This window comes from Helicoverpa armigera, chromosome 19, assembly GCF_030705265.1.
Source record: "Helicoverpa armigera isolate CAAS_96S chromosome 19, ASM3070526v1, whole genome shotgun sequence".
NCBI lineage: Eukaryota > Metazoa > Arthropoda > Insecta > Lepidoptera > Noctuidae > Helicoverpa > Helicoverpa armigera.
The window spans coordinates 598,077-624,356 of NC_087138.1; the positions used below are offsets into that span (position 1 = coordinate 598,077).

Genomic DNA, 26,280 nt, shown 5'->3' on the forward strand with positions numbered 1-26,280 from the left:
TTATGATTTCTTGGGTTACGTACGCACACAACTTTTTTGCGTAAAACCTTTTAGTAAACCAAAAAGGTGCAATATCTGACAGAAGAAAGCAAGTCTGAATACAATTTTAAAAAACCATATACCTATCCCAAAAAGAAAATTTCCATCTCATTCACTTTTTTTCCACACGCTGTCAGAAAACAATTCCCTCAAAACTAAATAACATGCCGTACTTTACAAAAACAATGTAATTTTTATAATCATAAGCTTAAATTGGGTGTGTTTATAATTTTTATATTCTGAAGCAAATTGATGTGTCGGGAGTCAACATGATAGGTCCGTTTCGATACTGCGCTCAAATAAAGCACATTAACCATGCATCGCTTGCGTTCAACAACAACTGTCTAGGGCAAGTCATCAAAGGACTAGGTAAGTCACCGATTTTTCCATAAACTTGTACAATATCATTTTCATAGGCCGCCTCACTACATCGACCTGTAGACCTCGTAAAAGAAGGGCAGTCAGTGGGTCGTTTTAGGAACAACATCGAGTCGCGATTTTTTTAACTTCAGTACTTGACACCACCTGTCAAGTAGCAAGTTAGTAGCTTGTAGGGACTCCAAAAGGAGCACTGGTACCTAGCCAACATTTAGAATCAATGTAGCTTAGTTGAACTCCAAAATGGTCTCACAAATGTCTCTTGGTAAGTGGGCCACTTCGCCAGAAATAAACCAACTCAAAATGTTATTTTGTTGCAGCGGGTCGTTTTAATTATTCACAAGATAAGGGTGGGAGTGGGTGCTGCAAGGACATCGCTCAGAGCTCCGCCGAGAGGAAAGTAGAGCCGTGGCCGAAGTCAGAGCCGCCGCAACAACCGTGGCGCGCGGAGTGCCCACAGGGGCCGCAGCCCCCCAACTACGACCCGTACAGGATCAAAGTCCCCGACGTAGTCGTGCCGCCACTACCGCCCAGTAATGTCAAGGTAATTACTGTTTACACACTTTCACGAAACAATTTTTTATCGAACCTTTGCGACATTATCAATGCGGTGTTTGAATAGTGCGTTTGACGAAATCAGAGCCCCGCGCCGTGACATTAAGTATCTAATGAAATCCAGCTTGTGCTTTCTTCATCAGCGGACCAGCGTGGTGTACACTACCACTGACCAGGAAGGCCAAAACGAAGATCATCCCGGCTTCCATCACCACCCTCCAGGATACCAAAGCGGCATCGACCCGCAGGCCGTCGAGGACGAAGAAAGTAAAGCCCCAGGTTTCTTCGGACGCCTCAGAGGCTTCTTTAGAGGATTGGGAAAGAAAGATTCGGAGAAGGAGGGAGAGGGAGAAGGAAATGCGATGATGAAAGAAGGCTGCGCCGATTACGACATCCACTGGCTTCGCCTCTGAAACACTGCATCGCTGACTTCTGAGAACGACTTGACATTATACGCACTATACATACTGAAATAGACGCATTACAACACTATCAGATGGTTTCATTTACATTTTATAGGTCAAAACATTGAGGGCAATTAATCTCGTCCAACGCACTATAACACCTCCCTGCCGATAGTCCTGAAGTGAATAGTAACATTTTTTGACAGGAAATTCCAAACGAGGACAACATGGAGCTGTTCAAAAATCCGGAACTTTGTTTCCAATCGAGTGCTAGTGTTCAAGACTTGTTTCACAACTCGCCTATCGTGCACCCGGATTACTGGAAGGACAAGCCAGTGAAGCGGCTGACGGAGGCGGTGAAGGACGCGCTGCCCAAGCTGGGCTACCACGGCAGGAACAAGTACAAGTACGCGTTCCACGAGCCGTGGCGGCCGCTGGACCGCATGACGCTGCTCGACGAGGCCGAGAAGCAGGAGCTCGGCCAGACCGACGACTTGACCGTCAAAGCGGATACTTAACGCGAACGAGGGCTCTGATTTTCGAACTTAAAAAAATTGAAAATTTAGGCTATTACTTTTCGTAAAAATGTCGCATCGTTTCTAATAAATTTTTGTTTCATGTATAGTTTACTTTGAGCTTTTACTAATGCCTCAGTAATGGCCTAGATACTTTTAAGCTGCGCCCCGTACCTACCGGTTCAAACCAATTTTCTTGCCAGCAGTTTCAAAGACTTATATAATTTAATGACAAATCTACAGTTGCCAATAGTTATGGTGGAACAATTCTAGATGTAGGATGTTGTTCATTTAGCTAAATTCTTGTGAGATAGGATTACATCATATTTAAGAATTTTCCTATTGGTTCTTGAAAAGTTATTTACTCGGAGGGTATTCTCGTCAAGAAGGTAAATTATGTTCACGATATGTTTTTATCACAATACCACGATATTGTTTTATGTAGGACATCCCGCAATTGATATTTATCCACCAAAAAAGCGGAGCGGACGAGTTTTAATCAACCAATATATTTCCGATACCTAAGTATTGAAACATCTCGTCTCCGCCCAGAAATCTTTGCTCTTATCTTCGCGTGTCTACTTTAATGGAGCACTGAAGTAGGCTTTTGCGCAGTTGGTTATCCAAATTTCGATATCAAGGGCTTGATTCTGTTAAGTTAATAATGTGACAATTATATACTTACCAATTGAATCTCAATAGCAGTTTTAACCTTATCGGGCATTCTGCTACTGACATAATACCCAATGACATTTCATTGGCTTGCCACTGGTCTGCTATTTGGTCTCTGCTCTGCAATCATATTGGAATCGAAAATAATTTGCAGACAATATGATTCATTATTGAATCACAGAAAAGGATGAAACCTTTATTTAAAATAAAAAATAACGGAGTGCCACATACGTTTCAATAGTAATCGAGTCGTTACTGAATCTTAGTTGGATATCAATCGTATGTCGCTTTAAGTAAAACTAGCAGAATTGAGCCCCTGGAAGTGTCGAGTACTTATGAATTATTGAATAAGTGTGCATTGACTTACCGTTGCAGCCGATGCTGGACTGCACCAAGGGTACTAACAAAGGGCAGTGCTCCCTGAAGCCGGTGGTGACGCCGGAGCCTCCCCCGCCGCCTCCGCCACCGAGCTTCCCTTGGATGTATTTTTGGGCGCTACTGTCATTCTTCGGTGCGTTTGGTTTGGTCAGTATCAATGTTGTTTATTGATTTTATATCTAAGAATTCTTGGTGCACTTGGCTACACGGTGCAAGTAGCTTGCGCAATTTGAGGCACATGCGCAGGTTAAATGCATTTTAAAAACGTGCGGATCCAGCGACTAGCGCATGTACCAAAGCAGAATACCCACCCGCGTGCTCTTGTCACTTAAGCGCGTGTTAACTTGCTCCAGCTACATGCACCGTGTAGACGCACCCTTTTGTTTACGCGGTGTCCTGCGTGAGCGACCAACGCGACGCGACGCGACGCTGCGAACGCGACAAACGCGATCAACTCAACGGCATGCCCTACATGTGGCCTATGTGAGTGTCTGCGGCGAGACGCGACGTAACGCGCACTTGATTTGAGGGCGACCAGATGCGACACCACGAACTATTCAGAAGCGTTGATCGCCACAGTGCGTGAATCAATATTGTTGTGGGACAAAAAACATAAATGTTGCTGTCTGTACTTTAAATATGAACTTTCAAGCAAAATTGTACTGAACTTCTCCATGATTTGAGAAGTAATGACGTAGGACATTTGTCGCGTATAGCATCGCGTCGCATTACGTCGCGTCGTGTTGCGTCGCGTCGCGTCGCGTTCGTCGCTCACGCAGGACACCGCGTTAGACACTTTAGGTATAACTTTGGTTTCCGTTGTTGCCATATGACGCACGTGTGACATGCATGTCGTGTGGGCTAGCCCTAAACACACAATTCTTGCAACCTGAATTATAATGTGACAGTTTATAGGATTAATATCATGAAGTAGTATTAAAAATGTACTACCAATATTTATGTTGAATTGAGGTGTAAAGAGTTGGCTGCACAATCCTAAAATTTTATTTTACCCCAGAGCAATCACGAGTTGTAAATAGGTTCCCATTATTTTATTTTACAAAAAGCTAGATTTGGAAGCTTAGGTCAACACGGCATATTATTGAAAGCGAATGATTAACGTGGCTATAGGAACTTCTCTATCTGCATAACCCTTTTCGTTGACGGCAACTACTTGGGTTCGGGCAACTATTAACGGCAGTATGTTTAACAAGAGTGTTTTAATAGTACGTGACACACCACACCCAATCTACCAGCCGCTTGCAAGCGATGATAAATACAGCAAATTCCCCACAAGCGCACCTTGCCTACAGAAGAACTATTAGAGTGGTGAGCATTCGCGTACTCTGATCACTGGAGCCCCAACTAGCAAAGATGAAAGTCACTGTAGTCACCGAAATGGCCATGTAGCTTTATTCACCATCATAATCTTTGTAAAACTTATTAATAGAGTCACATTACTACGTCCCATTAATCATCACTATGTCCCACATGTGTATATGTGCCCTTCGTGGAATTTACCGTTTATAATCCAAATAAAAATGTTCCTTAGCCTGTACTTCCTGTGGTCTAATATCGCTAATAATATATTCGTCTTCAGGAAGGAAAGAAAACATTCTCTACATAAAAAATGACAAAGAACAATTTTGCGTCAAATCAACCATTTACATACAGCATCTCATTTAGTACAAACTAAACAAAAATTTGGGCTGGATTACCATAAGTCGTGAGCCTTATTATTAAAATGCCATCACATTGCACCATATTGTTTTATACTTAGTGGTATTTTCAAATCTAATTTTCTACTCTGATATATTGTCCAGAAACTAGACGTAGAGCCTGCCGAGCCATTTTAAGCTCCCAAACACGTAATATTGCAACCAGACGATAGGCAAAATTTATTTCTACCAAATTCAAACAAGTCTCGTGAATTTTAACAGAAATGTTTTCTGTATATCAACTTTCTTGTAATATTAGCAATAGTTACTTGATTTTGATGGAATATATTTTACCTCACGCAAACAATAACAAAAGAGAAAATATTGAAATACCATTAAGTACAAAATATCAATCATTTTGCTAGTTGGGATCAGTTTAATGGTATTAGAGATGCAACGAATGTCCGTTTAGTATTCGGAATTCGGCCTACCGTATACCTGCGTGTCCGGTATTCGGCCTCCCGCATACTCGGTATTCGCTTGTCTTACACTGCCGGATAGCCGTGTGGTCTGTTGTAAGGTAGCTAACTGACGAATATCAAATAAGTGTCAAAAGGTAAATAAATTGTATCCATATAAAACATTTTTAATTCATCGATTTGTATAAATAAATGTATATTAGTTTATTTTTGTCCAATTGTTCATCGACTGTGCTTATACTCGACTAATGTTCGAGATCAGCGTGTGTTGTTCAGTTGCAATTTTTTCATTACTTCAATTTTTTGTAAGCCAATCTTTACATGAAATGTCACTATCCCCCTACATTAATGAAGGTATAATTTTTCAAACAAATCTGGAACTTCAAAATGTAATCTTCGGTTTATTAATTGCATTTATTTTTTGAATATGCCGTATATCCGGCCGCCAGGTATCCACTTATGTGGTTAGAAGCGAAGCCGGGTATCCGGTATTTGATTAAATGAAAGATTTAATCGTTGCATCTCTAATTTTCATTTTCTTTCAGATGTATAAATTATATTTATGGAGGAGAATGCAGGAGGTAACGAAAGAAAAGCCTGTGTGTAAGTACCTAAAATATTATATGCTTTCTTGTGTTGGAAGTAAATAAACTTGTAGCTTGCTTAGCTAATGTACCCTTCTACCGAACCTGAGGTCCCGGGTTCGATTCCCGGTTCGGTCGACATTTATGCGACGAACATGCTTGTTTTCCGTGGTCTGGGTGTTACAATATTAATATGTATTAATAACTATGTACATGATGTAGCTATATGTAGTTTATCAGTTGTGTTAGCACCCATACATAACCCAAGTTAATTAATAACTTAGGTACCATGGAGCAAAGCCGACCGTGTGTAAAGCTTTCGCCCGCTGCTTCGCCCGCGTGGTGTGTTGATAAGTGTTAATCCAGGGTATCACCTATCTAAATACCAAATGTCAACCAAATCGGTCCAGTCATTTGTGCGTCAAACTTTCACATTTACAATATAAGTAGGAATTTGTAAGATATAGGATTTGTAGGATACTTACCTCAATGACACCATTTGTAGGGCGGCCTCGAAGGAAGATGAAGCGGCCGTACAACGAGCGCGACATTCCCGCTTGCGTTCAGTATCTCATAATAGGCACGGGCGCCGCCGGGTGGGCCGCATACAAGGCCATTATGGAACACGACAAAACTGCTAAGGTACTTTTAGACTCACCTTTACAATAAAATTAATAGTTTTAAAAACTAAAAAACACGCTAGTCATGTATTGTCATCATAACTCAGGGCTTGTGCAAAATTTAATCCTAATCGAAGACCGAGAAGTGGGTCAAATTAAGATTCGAAGATTTTCTTACATACATAGTTGTAGTTACAAGTGAAGCTAATAAAAAAAAAAACAAATAGGTACTACAAAAACTACCGGACACACTACAGAAGGATTCAATGGTGCGTCTACACGGTGCAAGTAGCTTGCGTATGTTGAGGCACAGGTTACATGCATATTAAAACTGTGCGGGTCCAGCGACTCGCGCCTGTACCAAAGAAAAATACCCACCCGCGTTCTCTTGTCACTTGAGCGCGTGTTAACTTGCTCCAGTTACATGCACCGTGTAGACGCACCCTAAGCTAGATTTCGACTGACTGCCCAACGTGGTCTTAAATAAATAAATGCTTTATATTTTCTCTACACCGTTATTGTCTTGAGCTAATCTAATGAGGTCCAATAACTATTTGTATTATGAACGACCGTTTTTTATCTATGACATGGGCCTGAGCCATCGCATCTCTAGAAAACTAGAAGACAATCCTGTGTCTGGTCACGAATATTTTGGTCACACCACATAACTATGCAGGTATTCTTCGTAACGAAAGAAGATTCCTTCCCCTACAAGCGGCCGCCGCTTAGTAAGGAAATGTGGTTTGAAGAAGATCCTCCTGACCCGAAGATTTTGAAGTATGTCGCAGACGGACGAAGACAAACGTATGATTATTTGTTCATTTGCTCTACCACACAGTCCACAGGATTTAAACCTAGCTTCCTCTAGATATGTTAGCGGTTTTGATCTTTTTAAACGTGACAAAGCTCCTTTTCGCATTCTTCTCTTATAAATTGGGCATTACGAGTACTTGTATTTTACCAGGGACCTACTACGGGGTCGAAAGCATTAGGTACCATCTTCTTGTATAGCATGTTTTATACACATAAATGATATTCGTATTCGTAACTAAGAGGTAATTTTTGTTCTTGCAGAATGTTTAATGCAGATTGCGGAGATTTCTTAGATCCCGTTGTATTTTATCGGAAAAAGACGGGCCCGGCGTTGTCGATCGCGACGGGCTGGTGTGTGGTCCGACTGGACGCTGACGACCACGTGGCCTACGTCAAGACCATGAGTGGGGAGCATCCGATATATTACGAGCGGTGTCTGTTGGCCCCCGGTCAGTACAACCCTCCAATAGGCATGATGACTGAAAAAAAATAATTAGTCCGTCTTTTAGATGACCCTAAAGTAATGCACACGTATTTTTAATTTTCTCTTACTAACAAAAAGAAAATATAACACCAAAAGGCTAGGCAGATGATGTTTTGAACATTGTTCTATTTCCTCGCAGGTTCAAAACCAAGAACTCTTGACATCATAAAATCCGCTCCGAAGGCAGTACGGGAAAAAGTTTGCACCATGCGTACAGTTAGGGATTTGGAGCTAGCGTACAGGTAAGGAGTCTTGATTACGGAAAAAGATCCTCGTATTCGTGTATTCTTACAAGCCATTTTCCCGCGGTTTCACTCGCGTTCTTACCTACCCGAATATAACATAGCTTCTGTAGGTAAACGGGCATATTGTATACTAGCTTTCCGCCCGCGGCTTCGCCCGCGTGGAATTCGGTTATATTGCGGTATAAATCACAACTATAAGAAAACTTCTCATTCCCACGGAAAAATCTAAGAAGCGCGATGTAACGCTGGATACGATTAGTTGTTAAACCAAAACTGAATGGTACACTATATTATACGCAGGGCCGCGCCGCCCCTGTGTGCGAAGTGTGCGGCGCACACAGGCGCCAAGACAATAGGGGCGCCGCGCCGCCACTGCCACCTAAATTATTTTTATTACCTATATGATTGTTTTTTGTAGTGGAGTATCGACAAGTAGGTACAATACGCGCAACATAGGCCTTGTAAACTACAAAACATCTATAACGCTTATTGAACAAGTCTCTCAATATTTAATGTTTATTATTATTCACGTTTATGGTTTCATTTTACGTTTAGGGTTTTAGTTTACATTCCTTACGAGCTCAACGTTAAAACGGCGGCAGTTCTTTGAACCAGGGAAAAAGTACTAGTTATTTAAAACCGTAGAGGCGCCGAGTTTGTATGAGTATGAGTGAGTTTCTGAACGCAGCCCGATGCGATCACGGGTATTCCTCGATTTTAACGAACGAGATAGCTAAGGTAAAACAAAACAAATGAACAATCATTTGATTGAAAGTGTGTGTAATACTAGTAGTATGGCCTCCTCTATGGATATTGTTGCTAAATTAGTTAATCTTTCCTGACTCATTGTAGAGCGCAGGTAATTTTTTATAAGTTTTAGTTTAGAAAAGGACCTTTCCGCGCTTGCTACTGTAACTGGCATAGTTAGCATAATTCGTAATGCTATTGTAATGTTAGGGCATACAGCTGTCAAATTATTTATATATTGTCTAAATTAAAACTTATAAAAAATTACCTGCGCTCTACAATGAGTCAGGAAAGATTATTTAGTATCCTAATTCCTAAATGTTCCACAGTTTTGACCACTTAGATATTAATGATAATATTATCTAAGTACTGTAAAACTGGAGACAGTGGCGGCCCTAGGGGTGTGCGAACTGTGCCTTCGCACAGGGCCTCGCGCTTGGGGGGGCCTCGCGCTATAACCCACACTAATATATAAAAAAAAAATATAATTAAAAAATACATATACATCTGGTCCAAGAAAAAAAAAATTTTTCTTTATTTATTTCTTATTCATTCTGCGTTTACTTTTTGAGTTCTCAATTTAACAAAAAAATTGGAGCACCAACGTAACAAAAACAACTGGCTCTCGATCCAGTCACGGATTCTTTTTATTTGTGCTATACGTCCGATACGTCCGTTGCGTACGATACCGACAAGTGGACGCTTAGCTTTAACAAACAATTTTAAAAAATTCGCGCTCGCTACGCTCGCGGCTTTCACTTGTCAGTGCCTACCGTTCATTCTAAAACCCAAAGTCCCAAAACTCAAAAATTTTCGCGCTCGCTACGCTCGCGGCTGTTCGCTTGTCAGTATAGTTCTTTCTAACATGATTAGAGTACTTTTATGTCCCAAAAGTCAAAAATTTTCGCGCTCGCTGCGCTCGCGGCTGTTCGCTTGACGGTACCGTTCATTCTAACATGATTAGAGTACTTTTATGTCCCAAAAATCAAAAATTTTCGCGCTCGCTGCGCTCGCGACTACCTTGCACCGTTCTTTAATATACAAGTTTAGGTGCTTTAGTGACCCAAAGCTCAAAAATTTTTGCGCTCGCTACGCTCTGCTTTATTTTCCACTTCTTTTATTTTTTCAATCCTTTTTTAGCCGAACCTAGAAGGTAGCGCCGCTTGTAAGTCCATTTATTAACAAGAAAATAACTCCTAGCTCACAACAGACTTTTCACGTAGAACAAAGGGCCTCGCATAGACCTGCCGCACGTAGCCTCGCAATGGCTAGGTCCGCCGCTGACTGGAGAACATTTATTTCAGTCAAATTTAACAATTAAAAATATTCATTCAAAAATTAAATTCGTTTTATGATGATTCGTTAAAAAAGAGGCGCTTCATAGGTTTCGCACACAGGCGCTGCCGGGGGTCGGCGCGGCCCTGATTATACGTTTTCCCTTGTGGAGCAAAAACATGCAGATTTTGGGCACTGGAAACCCGGGAACACGCTACATAGAGCTGACCATGCGAAAAAACAATGTTTTTCTAAGTGTACTCCAGCATATCATTTATATGAGCGTGTAAATCAGTATAAACTGTTGCTACCAACTCCGATTCGCTGCCCACAACATTACAAAACTCTTCCGTTAAAGTTATCATTCCCTCTGCATCTACTGTCATTTTAAACGACACACAGCGCCATCTACAATCCATCCATCAAGCAAACAATATTTTTGTTTTCCCTCGGGAATATCTATTTTTTTCGGGATAAAAAGTACCCTATTATTTAATCCGGACTTCTAACTTTACGTCTGCAAAATTTCAAAGCAATCGGTTCAGTAGTTACGGCGTGAAAGCGGAACAAACAAACAAACAAACAAACTCACTTTCCGATTTATAATATTAGTAAGGATAGCTTCACAAAGTTGAAAAAAAAAATCAAAAGGACAAAAAAATATTTTGTCAGTTTTATTTTATTTATTTCTTAATTCAAATTCAATAAATCTTATGTCAATTTGAACAGACGTATGAGAATAATATGAAATATTGTAAAATTTTATAAAAAAGCTTTGAATGTTGTTTCTTTTTTGAAACGCATTCAGGTGATTTTGTTTAAAACGTATATAGTACTTTATGTTATTACATTTTAGGAAAGTCAAAGAAGCGAAGCATGTAACAGTCATAGGCGCCGGCCCTCTGGGCTGCGAGCTCGCGTGGCATCTGGGCAAAATGAGTAAGTTCTAAATATCTCTGCTATCATACAATAATATAAACGAAGCATGAACTTCCTCTGTGTGTGTTAACTAGCTAAATAGCATCCCGAAGGATCTCCTGTCTATAACCATGTAAAATATAGCCCATGTTACAATTATATGTGAAATTTTATTTAATACGACATTTCCACACGTACCCGCCGCAACGTTCTTCGGAATCCAACGAGACCTTTTGATTTTAGAAATGAGGGAACCACAAATATTAAAATGGACCCAAAAGTAGGATTCAACTCGAATGACTCAATATTTTAAGCTTATCTAAACGACGATGATGATGATCTAAACACGTAGTATTACTTTTGTGACCCATATTTTTCTCCTTCCTTGTTCTTTTTTTATTTTACCATGATTTTGTGTTTTTTCAAGTATATTTGCTTGTTCTGATTTATGTGTCATAAACGTTATTGCAGATAAAATGATGCCGTTAGAGGACGGGCCGGGCAGGGTGATAACACACGTGTACAAGGACAAGGGCATACTCTCGGGCATCCTGCCGGAGTACCTCGGCGTGTGGGCCGCGGAGCTCATCAAGTGCGAGGGTGTCACGCAAGTGCCCAAAGGTACACCATCTCATCATCTTCCGAGCCTTTAGGGTTCCGTACCCAAAGGGTAAAACGGGATAACTGATTGTTTTCGGTCCTCTGTCCGTCCGTCTGTTACCAGGCTGTATCTCGTTAACCGTGATAGTGAGCTGACATTTTCACAGATGATGTATTATTGTTGTCGCTATAACAACAAATACTGAAAACTAGAATTAAATAAATATTTTGGGGGGAATACAACAAACGTGATTTTTTTGTCCGTTTTATATTTATTTTGGGGTCGGCTTCCAGTCCAACCGTATGCGGCTGAGTACCAGCGTTTTTAGGCGTGTTCTTCAATTCTTATGTTAATATAATATATCATCGAGTTTGCTGGCTGTTCAAGTTACTCCAAACTGTACCACATCCCAATCAAAATTGGACCTTATAGGTAGAGTTGAAAATCTATTTAAAGAATTGATAGATTGTAGAGACTCCAGCACACCAACTTGCCTCAATCTTTCAAAATAGTGGATGGTAATGTTTGCCTGGTATTTGACAGATTGGGGTAGGTTGACCTGATGGCATCTGTATAGAGAAACTTCCTCTTTATAATCCTTTTATGTCTGGTTCCAGCTCAAGTATACGATGTGTTCGAGTCAGTAGACGGGAGACTCGAGCTCACGCTGTCTAACGGCCAGTCTTTAGTCACGGACTTCGTAAGATATACTTTTATTCTAATATTGTCTTACACTGCCTCAACATTTGACAGTAGGCCTATACAGATATAACACGAGTTGTTTATTTGACGTTGAGGTTGACATAAAATGACGTAAATAATCAATTGAAAGTACGGTATACGGGAAATAGCTGATATGTGCTGCTTTTTTTTGTTTTTTTATTGACCCAATTCATGAATGATCATTGCGTATGCTTTGTGTGAGATCGCAGCACGATTGTAAGGCTGGTAACACACGCGCCGAGTTTAAATACGGCTGAGTTGTACTGACGGAACCACGTAAAAATGACGTACCAACTTATGGATTTGGGTCGACAATCATTAGCATATACGTCCTTGAAATTGGAACAGGTGCAAATCAAAAGCTTATATAATGTATGTGTGTGTGCAGGCGTTCGTGGCAGTAGGCGCGGAGCCGCGCGTGGACCTGGCCGAGGGCTCGTACCTGGAGCGCGACGAGATCAACGGCGGCTACCTGGTGAACACCGAGCTCGAGGCGCGGACGCACCTGTACATCGCCGGCGACGCCGCCAGCTACTACTCGCAGGAGAAGGACACGCGCATGCGCGCCGACCACGTCATCAACGCCGAGGAGCAGGGCTACATCGCCGGCTCCAACATGACCGGCTACTGGATGCCCTGCAACATGGAGCCCAACTGGTGGGTGCGCCTCGGCGATCTGCTGCAGATGGAGGTCAGTAACACACTCAACTAAGGCCACCCACACAAAACTGCGATGCGATGCTATTTTGTTTGGCAGCCCGTTTGATACGGTAGCCATACTTTCAAGTGTAGTCAGCCGACGTGTTTTTAGGATTTGTTAGAATCGCAAAATGATGATTTCACTGCTGTTATTGATAAGACAAAGAAGATTCTTGATTCATCCATTTATAAGATGGGAACCATTTTACTCGAAAGTACTATGGGTTGAGAACTGAAGAAGATATTTTATTTTATTATTTTAGAATGAGCAAATCTTCATTTGAAGAGTTATAAGATTTCTTCATAATTCGCTTCGAATTCATAATTGAGTAAATTCTCTACTTAAAAGTGACTTCACACATTAAGTATTAAATAATTTGCCAATAATAAGTTTTGCTAGAAAATTGTTATATTGTGAGCAGGTAGTCGGCGAAGTGGGTGCATGCATGCCCATCGTGGGGCTTTTCAAGGAATGTACGGACGAAGAATCCATTAAGGAGGCCGAGACAATGACCAACGCGGGCGAAAGGCAAGGCTGCTTCCAGAGCAGGTACGACATACAATTAATTATTTATTTATGTACAAAATTGGTACATACATTGGCGAGGCATTCTCTACCAGTCAAGAAAATCAACATCAGCATTGCACCTGTGAGAAGCTGGGGGTCGCTGTTACAGGATTGAGCATTAATCACCACGCTTGCTCAATGAGGGTTGGTGATTTCATCGATATATTTATGTGGTATTTAATTTATATAATTTATGTGGGGGGTCGCTAATTCATGTAGGTGTATATAAATGATTTGTTTGTTGTTGTTGCAGGAGCGCGGAGTACGTGAACCGGTACAAGCGCGGCCTGCTCTTCTACTTGCGCGACGAGGTGGTGGTCGGCTTTGTGTTCTGGAACATGCCGGCCATCGACGACCGCAGGGAAGTGGCCACTGAGGTACACTCGCTTAGGCTGGAAACAGTACTCGGCCGACGGTCAGTGCTGACTGTACGTCCTGACCGAATCACATACAAAATCACGCGCGTAGACTTGCACAGATATAGCTACGTCGACCGACGGTCAACGCTGACCGTCGGTCGAGCACTGTTTCCAGCCTTACACTATTCATTTATACATTTCCGGGCAAAAGCTTGTCGACAACTTTTCTTTTCTTTAAGAAAAAAACATTGCTCTGAAATTGAACCTGAAAATTCTGAAACTTACGTGAATATTAGACATTAAAATAAAACTACGGATTTTATCGCGGTTTTTGTTTTTAATTTATTTGCTTCACAACATATTATTTACATTTTTAAATGTTAAATTATATAAAAAAAAAAACATTTAAAAATATAAAAAATATCGCGGTTATTATTAGTCTGCCCGTGACTATGGATGTTGTAAGTAAAGGATCAGAAACGTCTGGATAAAATAATATTAATGTAACCGTGACAAAATCCCTAAAATTAGTTTTATTGAAATGTGGAAATTCATAGTAAAAAGTTGTTTTAGTCTGTCCGGCGGATGATCATTGATTTTTCATAGGAGAAAATAGAACACACTGACTGATGGCAATTGTGTATCAACGATATCTTTACTGAAGTGTTGATGTATTGCAGTTGCTTCGCGCGAAGCCTACGTACCAAGACATCAACGTGCTGGCGGAGCTACTGGGCTTCCCGAGCACACGATGTGTGTACAAGAAGGACGAGGTAGTGGTCGCTGAAGTTGGGCCTTGTTTAACTAAGTGAGTACCCGCCCTTACCTATATACTTGTGGACTTAAAGAAGCAGACCAATATCCCAGGGTCCCTAATCCTTTTTGGATGTTCTGGTCGTCATTATGGGGTAGTTTGTTACTGTCTGCCCAAATATAGCATCGTGTTTTGAAGAACTTCCTACATCAACTGTTTATTTATGAGAAAATAAGGGACTCTGGGATCTTGTACCTGAATAAAAGTCCACCCCACTACTTGCTGTCACAATCCGTCCAACAATTTTTAATCTTTTTATTTCGCAGTGACTGTAAACCCAAACCAACTTCGAAAAAAGATTGTCCGACAATAACGCGACACCGATATCCGTAGCGCCGTATGGTCGTCTAGGGAACATCACCGCGGTTCAGTTTTGTTGAGAAACGTTTGTAAACATGATCGCATTCCGTAACTTGTGAACATTAGCAGCCGCTCACTGGTCGCAAGCCGAGTCGCCGGCCTTACACCGCGGATGACGCAAACATTACATAACTCGTTAACTGCTAACTTCGGTTAGAAGTTGACCGTTATCAAAGATACAAGACGTCACCTTACACGGCGACGCTTGCTAATCTAAATAATCTAAACCTTTTGTAAACGAATGTTACCAAACAACATACTAAATGTTACTCAACAAATAGCAACTGCGGTGTGCTCCTTTATCTCATCATACGTCTTACGGCCCTCGAAAAAAAAAGAGTAAAAAGGTTGGTACATGCTAAGCTAAAGGTTAGAGCACACAGCTTGCTCTAGCATTGCCTCCGATAGTTATTCCAATTGTGATTGTGTGTAGAACAAACTGTTTCATGACTTATCTAGAACGGTGAATTGAGGCGAAAAAGGTCAGGTGTGTGCTATAACCTTAGTCATCGAAAATATACAGTTTGTGGGAAATTTTAATTAACCATTGACATTTTTGTTTCAGTTGGAAAGTATGGTAAAAAAAAAAAATTTGCAAGAAAAGTTTTAAGGAATTGTCTGTGTGAACATATTTTTTTTTGATATTGAAAGTTTTGATTCATTAATCTGTTGTTTTATTTAAGTACCTTTTTTATTATATTTGATTAGTCAGTATCCCGTAGCTGGTAAACAGGCTACGACATCATAGGCTACATACATTTTATTCAGGCTGTACACATGCTAACGCGCGTTAGGCGTTATAAGTGTCGCCGCACACTGGCCACACGCGACCACAAACGCCGCCACATGAAGGAAGAAGCCACTCTTCAGACCAAATTATTTCGATCGAGGAGCCACCTTTACGTATATTTTTAGTTCGACTTTATTTTATATATACGGATTGCAATTGCAATATAGTAGGTCTAGGGCCACCTTAACATATTCTATATTTATGGGCCAGCATCATAGCATGTACTAGCTAGTCTATGGCTGTCAGATGTCATTCAACCACGCGTTGACATTTGTTTGCCCGCGCCGCCGCCGCCATCATTGACCATCGTTAATTTATTTCTCGTTCTCGTCTCGACGCTATTACTCGTTCGTTACGGAAAAGATAGCAGCACAAGCATTCAGTTACTGTGAAAGATCAAAAGTGGCGTGGTAATTTTCTTGATATTGTCTGTTTTCGAAAGTCAAAATGGTGTCTGTTCGTTTCGTATTGTTGTTGATAGGTGGTTTTGAATCGTATTGCCATTGTTTGCCTTATGATTGCGGGTTGCAGTCTTGAAATATTAATTGCAGTGTAGTGTCAAATTACTTTAAAAATCCTTGTTGTGCAAAATTACAAACGAATTCTCGTCTAGGCCAGTATTACGTACTTCAGTAGTTGTTTTTGAAAAAGTCAAGGTGTGCGCTCATTGTCAGAATAAATTATTTTGGTAATAACACAAGGTGTCTTGAAATTGTTCTACTGTTCTAGTGGAATGTTGCTGTGTAAATGTTGCACCCATTGCATATAAATAAAATCATATTTGTCTGGTCTAAAATGGTGGGTTGTTTTAGTCTTTTATATTGTGGGCTTGGCTGTTCTGATGTTGTATGTTTTCTGGGCAATGTTGGTTAATAGTGGGATGAGCAATGCATTCAGTACAAGCATTTGGGCTCCTCTAACTAAAGGATAACCACCAAACCAAAGATGGGAAAGTTGGAAGCATTGGTTGTCTATGGTTGCTGTGACTGTCTGTTCACAGTTCAATTTTGTTGTTCCGGTTCATTATGTTGTCTCAGTCTGTGGGTCATCTTAAGGGTGACAATCGGTTGTCTATCACCTGCATATGTTCAGAAGCCGGTGATAGTTCTTTGTTCCATGAAAAATTGACTTTGCGCTGTGTGTTGTTAAAGTAAAAAAAAAGATGCTAAAGAATTGAGAACCACTCTTCCTTTTTAGGAAGTCAGTTGAAAAAATAAATGAATTCATTAAGTAAATATCTCTGATAATGTCCTGTATCAAATATAATTTTACATAGATTTCTGTGGATTGGATTATCTCTGTTTTCTGTTGATATCTTGGTATACGGGTGCAAAAAGGAAGAACTTGTGATTTTTGTGTATTTGGCATACAGTGCCAGTTAATTAATTGCAGATGATCCCATTAAAAATAATCAAGTAATATCGATTGGGCGATAGTGGAGTCATTTACTTACACACAATGTGTTACTTACAATGTGTGGCACATAGGGCCAGTGGCCCTAGCTATAGTGAGGCTATGTGCGACAGGTGCGAGGCCCTTTGTCCTTCGTAAAAAGTATTTGTTGCAAAAGTAGCATCTTGTTCGATTTAGCTAAACGTCATGTTTGAAGAGAAACAATAAAGATTAATAAAATTTGTTTTCTAATATAATTAATGTTAAAAGAACCACAACATTAATAAACATTAAAATGATAAATTTTAAAACTGATGCTTGTTACTTTTCTTAAGACTAAAATATTTAATTAAAGTAGAATAATCTAATGAGCAACGTCACTTTCGATCGAAAGAATAGCAAGGACTGAAAGTCGATCTTGTGTCATCGAATTCCTTAAATATATTTTAAGTTGGCAATAATTCTCATGACTATTTCGATAGTGGGGTAAACTTCAGTTAAATTATTTTCTATTATATATTTAAGCACCGAGATAATGTCTTCGTTTCCGTCATACACGCAGATGAACATATTCAGCTCTTCGTATAATTCATGACTGTCATAGATATTTGCAAGTGGTTGCATTGCTTCTTTTTTTTTCTTTTATTGTAATAATTAAATGCTTCTACTTGAATGGAGTCTTCAGAATCAAAGTGTTTACTGACACCGCTTAAAAATTTATTTGTGGCCTTACACCAACTGAATGAAAAAAATCTGCACGTAAAGTCAAAAAAGAAGTCTATTTAATCTCTTTTATGACTTGGACAATCAATAAATTTTGTATCTGCTATTACGTGTAACAAAGTTTTAGTGTAATTGTTTGTGTTTACAATATGACTTTTATTTTTTTAAACATTATAAATTACATCCTGTAAACATGAAAAAAATATTTTCATATTCACACTAGGGTATGACAAAAATTTTCTATTTTTTACAAATTCTCGACAACTTATGTACATGTTTTCTTTTTCATTATTTTCAAATAATGTTTTCTCACAGGTTTTACAATTTTTAAAGATTTTTCTGCTTTTCCTTAACAAATAACCTGTTACATACTGTAGTTGAGCCTTCAAAGTGGGATTGTTTTGTTTTTCATTATAATTTTAAATGGTGGGGTGTCGTGTCCAGAGATAAGTAAATAAATCGAATACTAATTAATACACTTTTATTTTCTGACTCCAATTAGGTTACATACGATTTGGTACAGTCACAATATTTAGTAGCGTGCGTCGGTAGTGCGATATACGGGACAGCTGGGGAGGCGAACACAATGCGAGTACAGTATGAACAATATTGATGCGTCAACAATTAGTGTAGGTCCCACTACATCATTCCTCCCCTTTTTTAAAAAAAAAATTTGACAAAAGATTTTTTTTTACAAAAAAAATATTCTTATCCAGTTACTATATAATCTAAGAAGTGCTTACAATGTTCACAAACAATACTAATAAATTACAGTCTCAACAAAAATTTGCTTACAGTATACATTTATACAATAACAACTTTGAAACAGGATGCTTGACGGGTTGTGCGATAAGCGCATGTTTGTCTCAGTACTACTGGCTTTGTACCTAATGGCTTAGTGATTAAAAGATACACCTCTCGTGCCTGAGAGTGCAGGTTCAAACTTATGTTCATTATTACAAATTGAATATCAATTACAGAGTAGAGAATCTATCTCCAAACAGGACAAAACTTTGATTTTAACAATATAGAACTATCTTAAACTAAGTACAAAATGTTCTTAACCTTTTGTGTTATACTCTGTTCTCCTCTCTTGGAGTCATTGTGGCTGGCCGGTACCAACAATACAAACTATGCAGAATGTCCTACGATCGAAAAACAAAATATAACACAATACGTCCAAAACGTGCAAAATAAATGATTTGATTTGATTTGACGTCCTGTAAACTGTATTAAATCTATGTAATACACTACTCATATTCGTCTATTACAGTTGCGGAACACCTCTAGAGAGTCCGTCTTGACATTTAATGTGATTACATACATAATAAGTAACATGAAATATACATAATCTAAGTATATTATATACGAAATCTGCTATACATATTAAAAAATAAAATTACACGCTTGGCCTACTCGTACGAATGACCAAGAGTCTCCAGTACCCGACATGATGACGCCATAAAAAATACATTCACTACTGTTTAACGTTCACTACACATTCACACAAATATAATATCACTTGAGAGAACGAGGGTTTTTGATCAGAATATTATTATCAAAGCACAACTTTAGCTGTTGACGGCGGACTCATTGTATGTTTAGGTTGCACAGTTTCGACCTTAGTAAGGCTACAGAACTGGCTACCATTTCTTTTCTTAGCCATTTCCTCACGCCTCTAATAAATCTTCGTTTCAGTGCGTAGGCAAATACTATGATTAACATTATTATAATAACTATCATCACTACGCCAATAATATTTAGCTTATTATGCACATGGGCCACATTAGATAAATTTTCGTTTACAATTACGTTCTCTTTCGTTTGATTAGAACCCATTTTGCTAATTTAGTCCACTATACTGATGTATCGTCTCAACGTAAATGAAATTAAAGGTCACGATACCACGATTTGAAACTAATGTCCTAAATAAATCTGCAAAATTGACATTTTAACAATAAAATAATTTTTCGGTATTTCAATGGCTTTTTGCTTACTCGACCAGTTCGCGTAGTATAAACTTTACTATCGGGTTCGTCCGTTTGAATTGTTACTTTTTTCGTAACTTTTCGACAAACGGTATCCCTATTACAATTAGTGTAGGTCCCACTACATAATCAATTATGTGATCATCTAACATGATATCTTGAAAATCAATTTCATTGAAGTTCACTATCACTGATTTCCTTTCTCTCTCATCTTTTTATATTATACATAAAACTAAATATGCTCTCGTGTTGGTAAAGTGCCTCAAACCTAGGGCGGTAGCTTGCGCGCGCCGTGTCGGCAATGAAATAATAATAGATTATTTTGAAAATCTCTTCCGCATTCAATTCAAGAGCTTCATCTTCCTCTTCATAATTCGTTACGTCGTCAATGCTGTGATTATATACGTTTTGGAGTATACGTACGTATTTTAACTGTACCCCTTTATATATTATTATATTATTGAAATTTTGATTACCAGGCTGATGGAAAAAAATTTCATTGTCTCACCCGTGGCTGATATTATCATACTGTTACGGACTATCGTGGTTTGTGAATTTTCTCAAATTATTCTAAGGGCACCACCAAGGCATTAAAACTTGGCATTAAAACTTCACAATAAACAAATTAAACCGTACAGTATGTTCTGTCATGTATTATTTATTTTCTTGATTAAAATTCTCAACAAGTATGTGCTAAGAAAGAGGGCATTTTAAGTTTACAATCAAATTCTGACTTCCAACTAAATTGAATCAAAGTAAAAGAAAAAGTTCTTTTTAAATAATGCTTCTGACGGTGGACGGTTAACCATACCTCGGACATGATGTTGACAATGGGACGATAGTGGCGTCATTCACTTAAGCGTGACTTGGATCTGATACTGTAATGGAGTCGAAGAATAAAATATTCTTGATGTTTTTATATTGTTTATTTTAATGATACACTGTACTTCAAATGTACTTATTACTAATTAAAAAATAAAATATACAGAAAATGATGTGCCCGTGCAGGCGAGCGCTGACCAAAGAGAGGGAGGGTAGGTGGAGGCGGAAGCGCTTCACAAAATATTTTATAAATGTCAGATTTTGATGTTTGGATACACTCCGCTACAGATACTGACTCCAAGTGACCAAACTTGCAACACTTGCGGCATTGGATTGTGGGTCTTAAATACTAATAAAAATAAAGCGAGAAAAAATTGCTTACATTAGAAGTATGCAAAGTGTTTTCTATTTCGTCGCTATATTTATTCAATTTCTCATGCTTCGTGCTCTTTTTCTGTTTACCATACCACGGACATGATGGTTATTTGTTTATTTATTATGTACTTCAACGACTTGTTCTCTTGCGGCATTGGATTGTGGAGAAAAACTTCTATCGCTAAACCGATATACTGACTCCACGTGACCAAACTTACAGCACTTGCGGCACTGGATAGTGGGGTCTAGATTGCAATACTACGTATTAAATCGTTTTGAATATCACTAGATAGACCAAAAAACTAGAACGTAGTTTCAAATGTGAGTCCATTACGGTATCATAGTTGCTCAAATATACCGAGGTTACGACATAGTATTGTCATATATTAATTACGATTGTTGATTGATTGATCGATTGATTGAAAAACTAATTTGGTTTACCTACCAAAATAACGGTGTCTACAAACCGTTTCATTCAATTCCTATTTCGATTTACTTTTGTCTCATGAGTTTCGTGTGAATTAGCGAAAAATCATTCTATTCTACTACACCCGAACTGGCGTAAATCCAAACAGCTGCGAATATGCTTCTGACGGTGGACGGTTAACCATACATCGGACATGATATTGACAATGGGACGATAGTGGCGTCATTCACTTAAGCGTGACTTGGATCTGCATACTGACTCCAAGTGACCAAACTTGCAACACTTGCGGCATTGGATTGTGGGTCTTAAATACTAATAAAAATAAAGCGAGAAAAAATTGCCTACACTAGAAGTATGTAAAGTGTTTTCTATTTCGTCGCTATATATTTATTCAATTTCTCATGCTTCGTGCTCTTTTTCTGTTTACCATACCAGGGACATGATGGTTATTTGTTTATTTATTATGTACTTCAACGACTTGTTCTCTTGCGGCATTGGATTGTGGAGAAAAACTTCTATTTCTTAGCCGATATACTGACTCCACGTGACCAAACTTACAGCACTTGCGGCACTGGATAGTGGGGTCTTGATTGCAATACTACGTATTAAATCGTTTTGAATATCACTAGATAGACCAAAAAACTAGAACGTAGTTTCAAATGTGAGTCCATTACGGTATCATAGTTGCTCAAATATACCAAGGTTTCGACATAGTATTGTCATATATTACGATTGTTGATTGATTGATCGATCGATTGAAAAACTAATTTGGTTTACCTAACAAAATAACGGTGTCTAAAAACCGTTTCATTCAATTCCTATTTCGATTTACTTTTGTCTCATGAGTTTCGTGTGAATTACCGAAAAATCATTCTATTCTACTACACCCGAACTGGCGTAAATCCAAACAGCTGCGAATATGCTTTTCGAATAAGCTTTTTTTTTTTAATAATGCTTCTGACGGTGGACGGTTAACCATACCTCGGACATGATATTGACAATGGGACGATAGTGGCGTCATTCACTTAAGCGTGACTTGGATCTGATACTGACTCCAAGTGACCAAACTTGCAACACTTGCGGCATTGGATTGTGGGTCTTAAATACTAATAAAAATAAAGCGAGAAAAAATTGCTTACATTAGAAGTATATAAAGTGTTGTCTATTTCGTCGCTATATTTATTCAATTTCTCATGCTTCGTGCTCTTTTTCTGTTTGCCATACCACGGACATGATGGTTATTTGTTTATTTATTATGTGCTTCAACGACTTGTTCTCTTGCGGCATTGGATTGTGGAAAAAGCTTCCGATCGCTAGGCCGATATACTGACTCCACGTGACCAAACTTACAGCACTTGCGGCACTGGATAGTGGGGTCTTGATTGCAATACTACGTATTAAATCGTTTTGAATATCACTAGATAGACCAAAAAACCAGAACGTAGTTCCAAATGTGAGTCCATTACGGTATCATATGTTGCTCAAATATACCAAGGTTTCGACATAGTATTGTCATATATTGCGATTGTTGATACCTGTGGCATTGTTATTTTAATATTGTCCATATGAGTTCAATGGGGTTGAGCTCGCAATGATAGGGCGGTAAGCGTAATATTGTTACTCCTTAATCTTTCGCCATTTCGTCAACTGCATATTTTTTATATACATTTTTCATTCAATTAACTTTTTGCATCAAATGCGTTTTTGTGTCCTGCTCGTTGATGTCTTTTTCTTGTAGCCATTCCATTATTTGTTTTTTTCTCCACGAGGACGTAGGTATTTTTTCCAATCGTCTGAAAATCAATGTAAAAATTTTAGAATGGTGAAAAAAAGGAAAAAGCTCTAAATATACGTTCACGTCTAAATCACGTTCGTAGAACACATACGTTCTATAAGTAAGTTGGAGGTACCTAGAATGATAGCTGGCGTTATCCGTAACAACGTCATTTGGTTGCAGCTTACTCAATACTTTCGTAAACCATTCTTCAAAATGAACGGCACCCATGGCTTCGTGATAGTCACCAGTCTTTTTACAGACAAAGACCCATTGACAATTGTCCAAAAAAACATTTTCATTGCCAATATGAACGACAATAAGTCTGCTGCCCTTTCCTGTTGGGTTTTTGTTGCCAATCGATAGTCCTTCCAGAAATGCTTGGCGTGATGTTAAAACCGTAGTATCGGCCCAAGCTTTCGCAACAGAATGACCCAAAACATCCGTTTAAAAATAAAATAAATAAACCAAAATACAATGAAACAAATTGTAAGTGCCATTTGTGTAAACTAGTGACTCATAGTATGACAATTGATTTTTACCTGCATTTATCCAAGTTTTATCCAGGTAATAGATATTACGATTTTCACGCCGGTACCCTTCAATTTCTGCTAAATATTTTGTTCGCCACAGAATTATTTCGGGACGATCAATTAAGGCACTTTTCCTGTTTCTTTTTTGAAATTTGAATTTTTAATATTTAAGAACACGCCTTAATGTTGTTTTGCTGGAGTTGGGCAAAGTGTCATCTTCATTTATTTTCTGATGAATTTTATCTATTGTAGGCAGCTCACCATCCATATAAAATTCATGTACCTTTCGCCTTATAGCGTTCTTAATATTTATTTTGTTTTTAGTGGTCCCTTTGGATTTTATTTCATGGGTATCTTTGTATTCCCTCAAAATTCCGTAAATAGAACTTTTACTAACTCCGGTCATCTCTGCAGTTTTGGTAACCATTGCCATGTTGGAGCGGTATTCATTTTCAGGCCATGTATTTTTGGTGTGTTTGAAAACATTTAGTACGATTGTTTTCTCCCCAACAGATAATCGTACTTTTTCATGATAATGTAGGTATAGAATAATAGACAGTATAATTATATGCCGTACAGCATAACGACGACAGTCTACAAACATTTTTTTTTTCAATTACATTAAAGTAAGCTGATAAAATTATGCAATGCAACTAAAAGTTAATCAGTAAATCAATACAATCCAAAGTCAAATATCTCACGGACGCGATCAACAGAGCCAGAGCTAATGTCTATTCTATTTTTAAATTACTTTTAGATAAAATTATTGCTTATACCCTCGGCTGAAACTCTGTTAAACACACTGGCAACCACAAAATTATTTACATTAAATGACATTTTAGCAGATTTTAACCACGTCTCGCAAAGGCCTAATTTTATCAATAGAATATTTATCAATTAATAATTCAATATCTAAAATTTTGCCAGAAAAGCGGTTTATGTTCTGATGAAAGAGAAGGTTAGTACAATGCTTTTCTATTGTCTCACGAGCTGGTTTAAATATTCAATCACCGTATTGTTAGGTAAACTAGACAATGCTGATTCGTCGCTTATCCTAGGTTTTGTCATATTGTTATCTATGACACTGTTAATATTATATGCTAACAAAGAAGCAATCACATCTTTATATTTATTAGGAAAAAAATACATACATTCACTTGTCAAATGAAAATCACTAACAAACTTGTTAGTGTCAAAACAATAATTTGTCGCTATGACAACATGTTAGAGTGTACAAGAAATTGTTCAAACTATGAACATACTTATTTTGTTCGTCTGAAGAGCAATCTGAATATGGTAATGCACAAAGTATAATATTTTACAGATCTAGTTTTAGTAAGGCATTGATACCATTTGCAATGTCACTTTTCGTTAAATCAAGACTATCACCTATTAAAAGAATTATTTAATCGATAATAATCATTCGATTAATTTCAAATCGATAAGGTAGTCTCCCACCGTGGTGATCGCTCTACGTTCGTTTCCGTTCGCAACTCTATTAACGAAGTACGAGGACAGTACGGACGAAGAAGTATTTTTGGGTTCGCCATCGCCACGACTTAGATTAAACACGTTCACAGACTTCGCCTTTTTTCTGAAACAAACATAAGTAACCCGTATAAGAATGTTTCAAAATCATCACAAAAATACAGCCTCCGTAGGTATCATGGTATAAGTATAATAAGTATTAAAACTGCAAAGTGATTGTCATGTTAATAAATTGTAGTTCCTCGTAAGTAACGATTCAATAATATTATTTAGTACATAACAACTTAATATTTACTAAGTTAAAAAATATAGTGTTACTGTGATTTACATTTCCGAACATAACTGATAAGGAATAATAAAATGATATGGAATAATATACTACTCGCGTAGTTTCCGGTCAGTATGTGGAGTTGTGATGCGTTTTCGTCCCCAAGGACCTTTTCTTTGAGCTGCTATTTATTGGCTGATCCAGGTCCAAAGAAATTTTTATTCTGTTGACTGCTTAGGAACTTAGGAACACCAGCAATATCTGCTATCTGTCTTTGAGAGAACTTTGTATGTTGCAGAAACGTTTTGATTTCGCTTTTCTTTTTTGGAGCTAAATCACAACCCATGATGAACGCCAAAAAAAAAAAAAATTGCAATATGTGCACGTAAAATATGTCGCCAGATGTTGAGAGATAAATGAAATACTCAACTGCTGTCACATTAGAAGTATATTAATAAAAGATGGCAGAGTACAAGGGTGTCTTGAGCGGTTGCGACATTAATGCGAATGTAACGCATGTGCGCTGCGCGCTGCCTCCTGTGGCCGAATGTCGCCCGGCGGCGCCAAGCGACGGGTGCGCCGAAACAAAGCAATAAATTTTCAATAACATTTTTATTAATATGGAGTGTTACCCCTTCTAGCTCTAATCACGGCTCTTAAACGGTTTTTCATCGACCGTATTAACTTAATTATGAATTCTTGTGGTATACCGTTCCACTCTTCTTCAACGGCTGATTGCACCGCTTCTAGATGTGTGGGAGCTGGACTCGAACACGTCTTTTCAGCACATTCCATACATGCTCGATAGGATT

The 26,280-nt window shown here is 38.5% G+C and overlaps 1 protein-coding gene across 3 annotated transcripts; it reads left to right on the plus strand.

Annotated features, from left to right (window-relative positions):
* The first annotated feature begins 107 nt into the window (after positions 1-107).
* On the plus strand, positions 108-15,553 carry LOC110380328 (apoptosis-inducing factor 1, mitochondrial). 3 transcript variants are annotated; one of them, XR_007511118.2, is made up of 18 exons: positions 109-408; positions 738-961; positions 2,939-3,088; positions 4,169-4,270; positions 5,624-5,681; positions 6,168-6,304; positions 6,959-7,086; positions 7,357-7,544; positions 7,719-7,821; positions 10,703-10,785; positions 11,236-11,385; positions 11,983-12,065; positions 12,477-12,779; positions 13,210-13,337; positions 13,609-13,732; positions 14,395-14,522; positions 14,795-15,235; positions 15,454-15,553. XR_007511118.2 is itself a non-coding variant. In XM_049841499.2 (17 exons), exons 1-17 carry the CDS (start codon positions 309-311, stop codon positions 15,467-15,469), a joined length of 2,205 nt encoding a protein of 734 aa, XP_049697456.1. In that variant the 5' UTR covers positions 108-308; the 3' UTR covers positions 15,470-15,553. The 3 variants fall into 3 exon arrangements, 1 of the variants encoding a protein (XP_049697456.1); XM_049841499.2 differs by lacking the exon at positions 14,795-15,235 and having other exon boundaries at positions 108-408; XR_002429807.3 differs by lacking the exon at positions 4,169-4,270 and having other exon boundaries at positions 110-408.
* Positions 15,554-26,280: the final 10,727 nt, after the last annotated feature.